The sequence below is a fragment of the Macaca mulatta genome, chromosome 4 (assembly GCF_049350105.2).
Source record: "Macaca mulatta isolate MMU2019108-1 chromosome 4, T2T-MMU8v2.0, whole genome shotgun sequence".
Classification (NCBI taxonomy): domain Eukaryota; kingdom Metazoa; phylum Chordata; class Mammalia; order Primates; family Cercopithecidae; genus Macaca; species Macaca mulatta.
In genome coordinates this window covers 106,032,461-106,039,047 of record NC_133409.1, presented here as the reverse complement: position 1 = coordinate 106,039,047, position 6,587 = coordinate 106,032,461, and the positions used below count along the sequence as shown (strand labels likewise).

Genomic DNA, 6,587 nt, shown 5'->3' with positions numbered 1-6,587 from the left:
CAAACAAGAAAATCAAATCCAATAAATTAAGTAAATTATCAAAGGTCACATAACCAGTAAATGGTAGTTTCAGAATTAAAGTGCATCTCTCTTGATTTATACTTTTAACTGTTGGGAATTTGGAGTATGACCCATTGTGCATTTTTAAGAAGTTTCAGAAATGTGGGTAATGGGAAAGCAAGATGTGCACACATAGTTCGGTTCTTCTGCTTTCTCTCCTGGTGTGTTCTTTCATATCTTTCACGTCATAAGAAAACTAATACAGTTGAAAAATCAGATAAATACTGAATCTTTGGTAGTTCTAAGTGATCAGATTATCTGAGAGAATCAAAAACTCATATAATACAAGATTTTTATTTTTAATAATCTGGCATTTTCTCATTGAACTGTTTCATTATAGCCTAATATAGAAATCAAACACAAAAAGAAAATAAGGATTTCTCAGGTTATAGGTACGATGATTAAGTGCCAGATTAAGAGCATAATTTCAGTAGGGCATAGAGGCTGACATAACAGGGCATCATAAACAGAAACAGAACACAGTTTCCAAATAAGGAGAAAAAAGATTACTTTCAATTTTTAGTGTAATATAAAAATCTTAAAGACTAGCCTTAAAAATAAGCAGTGTGAACTTCTGGTGCTGGCCAAGATTGAGTCAGCCCAATATAGACCATCCCTCACTGATAACTAAAATCTGGACAAAATATAAAAAGTAACTACTTGAGGACTTTGAAAAGTAAACCATAGCACATAGGTTGGGAAGGAACGTCAAAACTTGAAGCACAACCCAAAACAGTCTTGAGTTTTCTGTATTTCTTTTTCTCCTTAATCTCCCAGCTTCGACCTGAAGGTAAGCCAATGCTGGGAACTGCACAGTGGGTGTAGACAGCAAAAATTACAAGAGAAACTGCCTCTTTCTAGCCAAAAGACTGGGGAAGGGATGCAGCTGGAATATTGGGGATCCCCTTTTGCAATACAATGGACTGAATGTTTGTTCCCCCCACAATATTCACATGTTGACATCCTAACCTGTAAGGTGATGATATCAGGAGGTGGGGTCTTTGGGGGATGATTAGGTCATGGAAATGGAGCCCTCATAATGAGGATTAGTGTTCTTATAAAAGAGGCCCCAGTTAGGCACAGTAGTACCCCTGTAATCTCAGTTGCTCAGGAGGCTGAGGCAGGAGGATGGCTTGACCCCAGGAATTTGAGTTCAGTCTGGGCAACATAGTAAGACTCTGTCTCTAAAAAAAAGTAAATAAAGAGTCCCAAGAGAGCTGCCTTGCTCCTTTCACTGTTAGAGCATGCAGTGGGAAGTCTACAGTGGGCAGCTCAGAAAAGGGCCCTCACCAGAGCCTGATCATGTTGGCACCTGTATCTTGGAATTCTGGCCTCCAGAACTATGAGAAACAAATTTATATTGTTTTTAAGCCATGCAGCCTATGGAAATTTATTATAAGGTCCTGAGCAGACTAAGACATCCTTCCCTGTATTAGTCTGTTTTCATGCTTCTGATAAAGACATACCCGAGACTGGGCAATTTTTTTTTTTTCATGTTTAAAAAAAGTGACATTGTTTTATTACTATTGGCAGGTGGGGCCTGCATGAGGTGGTTGGTATGCTGGGCTCAGGGGATGTGTGGGCTATGGAGATGATGACGGAAAGGCTGGAAGGAAAGGGGATGCGTTTGAAGGCCAGGCCCAGGGGGTCTTCAGATCCGCTTCTGGGAAGGGACAGCCTTGAGGAAGGAGTCATGGCAAGCCATAGCTAGGCCACCAATCAGATTCAGAAATTCTGAGAAATCTAGCTGTCCATCACTGTTGGTATCCAGTCTCTTCATTATGCGGTCAAGGACACCGGGATCCTTCTGGTTCTTTGTGAAGGCAGCTAGTTCTGTATTTATGAAGCTTAGGAACTCCGTCTTGGAGAGAGTGTAGTTATAACCATCCTTTCCAGCATACTTCTGGAAAACAGCAATCAGGGACTCGATGCACCGCTCAGTTTCTGTAGGGCTGGAGACTTTTGCCATGTTGGAGCTAAGCGAGGCGCGGGAGGCTGTGGCTGGGAGCGGCGCTGAGAGCTCTGTGCGCCCGGCGTGCGGGTCTGGAACGGAGACTGGGCAATTTAAAAAAGAAAGAGGTTTGATTGAACTTACAGTTCCACATGGCTGGGGAAGTCTTGCAATCATGGTAAAAGGCAAGGAGGAGCAAGTCACATCTTCCATGGATGGAAGCAGGCAAAGAGAGCGAGCTTGTGCAGGGGAACTTCTCTTTTTAAAACTACCAGATCTCGTGAGACTTATTCACTATCATGAGAACAGCACAGGAAAGACCTGCTCCCATGATTCAATTATCTCCCACTAGGACCCTCCCACAACACGTGGGAGTTCAAGATCAGATTTGTGTGGGGACACAGCCAAACCATATCATTCCCCCTCCCTTTTTTCCCTCTCCCTTAAGGTCAACCTGATCCAGGAAGATGCCCTGCTGTAGCAGTGGTGGCAGCCCTGGCAAGAGCATCTAAAAGTCCAGAGAAAACTTGTCTTACTAGTCAGAGGAATCAGCAAAAGGAATTCATATGGTTGTTCTCTCTTCCTCTCATCAATTCACTCCAAGGGCAACCACAAATGTATAGTATTGCATGACATCCCAGGTAGCTAAAACTGTAAGAGAAGGGAAACTAAATATGATCTATCCTCACTGCTCAAGTCCTAGACTGACCCTTTAGTCGTTCACATACATAGGGTTTGAAAACTGAATGTGAGAACCACCACCCACAAGTGGTAAAACAGAGCTGTTGTCTGATCCTAGCAACACTACCTAATTTGAAGATTTACTGTAAAATAACAGAAATCAAGATAGTGTGATGTTTGCAAAATGTAGATCCATGGCAAGAATAGACATCTCAGAAATAGATTCACTGAAATGTGGTCAACTGATTTTTAGCAATTATGCAATGACAAAGAAAGAACAGTAGAGGAAGAACAGTCTTTTCAGTTGGAATAATTGCACCGCAATATGCAAAAAAGGACCTGGATGTTATACACCTCATATAAAAATTAACCCGGATGGATTATAAACCCAAATATAAAATATAAAAATATAAAACTTTCAGAAGAAAACATAGGAGAAAATCTTTGTGACCTCAGGTTGGAGAAAGAGATCTCAGATATGACTCCAAAAGCATTACTCTAAAGGAAGAAATTCATCAATATAACTTCATCAAAAGTTAAAAACTTTTTCCCTGCAAAAGAATAAAACTATTTTTTAAATTCTGCTTGCAATGGACTGAATGTGTGTATCCTCTACAAGTTCATATGTTGAAATTCTATCCCACAAGGTATTGAGAGGTAGAATTGGTGGAAGGTACCATTAAAAGAATAAAAAGACAAGCTACAAACTGAGAGAAAATATATAAAATCACATATATGACAAATAATTTGTATCCAGAATATTGTTTTAAATCTTAATAGTCAACAAAAGCAAATAATCCAATAAAAAATGGGCAAAAGATTTGAATAGACACTTCACCAAAAAAAGGTAGATTGATAGACACCTGAAAAAAATGCTTAACATAATTATTCATTAGGGAAATCCAAATTCAAATTAAAAACGTGAGATACTATTATACTCCTATTTGAAAGGCAAAGAATTTTTAAGAAACAAACTAATGCTAACAAATGCTATCTAGCATAAGACGTAAGTAGAATTGTTATATATTGCCGCTGGGCATGAAAAATGGCACAGCCACTCTGGAAAATAGATCGTCATTTTCTTTTTAAAAAATTTCTCTGGGCCGGGCGCGGTGGCTCAAGCCTGTAATCCCAGCACTTTGGGAGGCCGAGACGGGCGGATCACGAGGTCAGGAGATCAAGACCATCCTGGCTAACATGGTGAAACCCCGTCTCTACTAAAAAATACAAAAAAAAAAACTAGCTGGGCGAGGTGGCGGGCGCCTGTGGTCCCAGCTACTCGGGAGGCTCAGGCAGGAGAATGGCGTGAACCCGGGAGGCGGAGCTTGCAGTGAGCTGAGATCCGGCCACTGCACTCCAGCCCCTGCGACAGAGCGAGACTCCGTCTCAAAAAAAAAAAAAAAAAAAAAAATTTCTCTGAATGCTTTTTTTTATTTTTGAAACTTGAATTAACATTGGGAACAGATTACTATGAAAAGTATACGTGAAAATATTGCATCTTGTGAACTCATTCTTTTTTGCCTATTTTATTCTTATGAAATAGTTATGCTGAATTAGTGGTATTTATGACTAAAAAACATTACTCTTTAAACAGAAGATTAATTTGACACATAACTTGCTTACTCATCATCTAGTCATGTTTCTGCAAGGACATGATCTCATTCTTTTTATGGTTGCATTGTATTCCATGGTGTATATGTATCAAATTTTCTTTATCCAGTCTACCATTGATAGGCATCCAGACAGATTCCTTGTCTTTGCTATTGCGAATAGTGCAGCGATGAACACACACATGCACGGGTCTTTATGGTAGAATGACGTATACCTCTTTGGTTATATATCCAGTAATGAGATTGCTGGATCAAGTGGTAGTTCTATTTTAAGTTCTTTAAGAAATCTCCAGACTGCTTTCTACAGTGGCAGAACTAATTTACATTCCCACCAGCCATGTATGTGTTCCCTTTTCCCCACAACCTTGCCAGCACCTGTTATTTTTGGACTTTTTAATAATAGCCATTCTGACTGGTGTAAGATGGCATCTCATTTCGCTTTTGATTTGCATTTCCCTAATGATTAATGACTTTGAGCATTTTTTATAAGCTTGTTGACCAGATGAATGTCTTTTTTGAGGAGTGTTTGTTCATGTCCTTTGCCCATTTTTAAATGGGCTGATTTGTTTTTTGTTTGTTGATTTGTTTAAGTTCCTTATAGAGTCTAGATATTAGACCTTTGTTGGATACATAGTTTGCAAATAATCAATCTTTCTCTGGAGGTTGTCTGTTTATTCTATTGATAGTTCTTTTTTTGTGCAGAAGCTCTTTAGTTTAATTAGGTCTCACTTGTCAATTTTCGTTTTTGTTGCAATTGTTTTTGGAGTCTTCATCATAAAGTCTTTGTCCAGACCAGTGTCCAAAATGGTATTTTCTAGGTCTTCTTTTAGGGTTTTATAAGCCCTGGAAGAATGATATTATACCTAGAAGCCTAGAAGACTATGGGGTTTTCTTTTCTTTTCTTTTCTTTCTTTATCGGGGGAAACCCCATCCCTGATATTTATCATGGGTTCTTTTCTATTTCCCTAAGCATCTCAGCTGGTTTGAGAAATAAAGGGAAAGAGTACAAGAAAGAAATTTTAAAGCTGGGTGCCCCAGGGAGACATCACACATCATCAGGTTCCGTGATGTTCTCTGAGTCGTAAAACCAGCAAGTTTTTATTAGCAATTTTCAAAAGGGGAAGGAGTGCACGAATAGGGTGTGGGTCACAGAGATCACATACTTCACAAGTTAACAAAATATCACAAAGCAAGTGGAGGCAGGGCGAGATCACAGGACCACAGGATGGGGCGAAATTAAAATTGCTAATGAAGTTTCGGGCATGCATTGTCATTGATAACATCTTATCAGGAGACAGGATTTGAGAGCAGACAACCTGCCTGACCAAAATTTATTAGGTGGGAATTTCCTCGTCCTAATAAGCCCGGGAGCACTACAGGAGACCGGGGCTTATTTCATCCCTTGGGCTTCCACTGTAAAAGGCGGCCCCCTCAAGGGGGCTGTCTATAGACCCACCCTCAGGGCGCATTCTCTTTCTCAGGGATGTTCCTTGCTGAGAAAAAGAATTCAGTGATATTTCTCCTATTTGCTTTTGAAAGAAGAGAGATATGACTCTGTTCCACCTGGCTCACTTGCAGTCAGAGTCCAAGGCCATCTCCCTTGTTCCCTGAAGATTGCTGTTATCCTGTTCTTTTTTCAAGGTGCCCAGATTTTATATTATTCAAACACACATGCTCTAGAAACAATTTGTACAGTTAACACAATCATCACAGGGTCCTGAGGTGACATTCATCCTCCTCAGCTTATGAAGATGATGGGATTAAGAGATTAAAGACAGGCATAGGAAATCACAAGAGTATTGACTGGGGAAGTGATAAGTGTACACAAAATCTTCACAATTTATGTTCAGAGATTGCAGTAAAGACAGGTGTAAGAAATTATAAAAGTATTAATTTGGGGAACTAATAAATGTCCATAAAATCTTCACAATTTATGTTCTTCTGCCGTGGCTTCAGCCAGTCTCTCTGTTCAGGGTACCTGACTTCTCGCAACATTTCTTTTTTTTTTTTCAGACTGAGTCTTACTCTGTCACCTAGGCTGGAGTGCAGTGGCAATCTTGGCTCACTGCAACCTCTGCCTTCCAGTTTCAAGTGATTCTCCTGCCTCTGTCTCCTGAATAGCTGGGATTACAGGCATGTACCAGTAGAGACAGGGTTTCACTATGTTGGTCAGGCTGGTCTTGAACTCCTGACCTCATGATCCACCTGCCTTGACCTCCCAAAGTGTTGGGATTACAGGTGTGAGCCACCAGGCCTGGCCTTCTTTTTTCTTTTTTTATTTTACT

At 40.1% G+C, this 6,587-nt stretch overlaps 1 protein-coding gene across 1 annotated transcript; it reads right to left on the bottom strand.

Annotated features, from left to right (window-relative positions):
• Positions 1–1,545: 1,545 nt before the first annotated feature.
• On the bottom strand, positions 1,546–2,088 carry LOC717080 (protein S100-A11). Its single transcript, XM_015136834.3, has one exon. The coding sequence runs from the start codon at positions 2,027–2,029 to the stop codon at positions 1,712–1,714; it is 318 nt and encodes a 105-aa protein (XP_014992320.1). The 5' UTR covers positions 2,030–2,088; the 3' UTR covers positions 1,546–1,711.
• Positions 2,089–6,587: the final 4,499 nt, after the last annotated feature.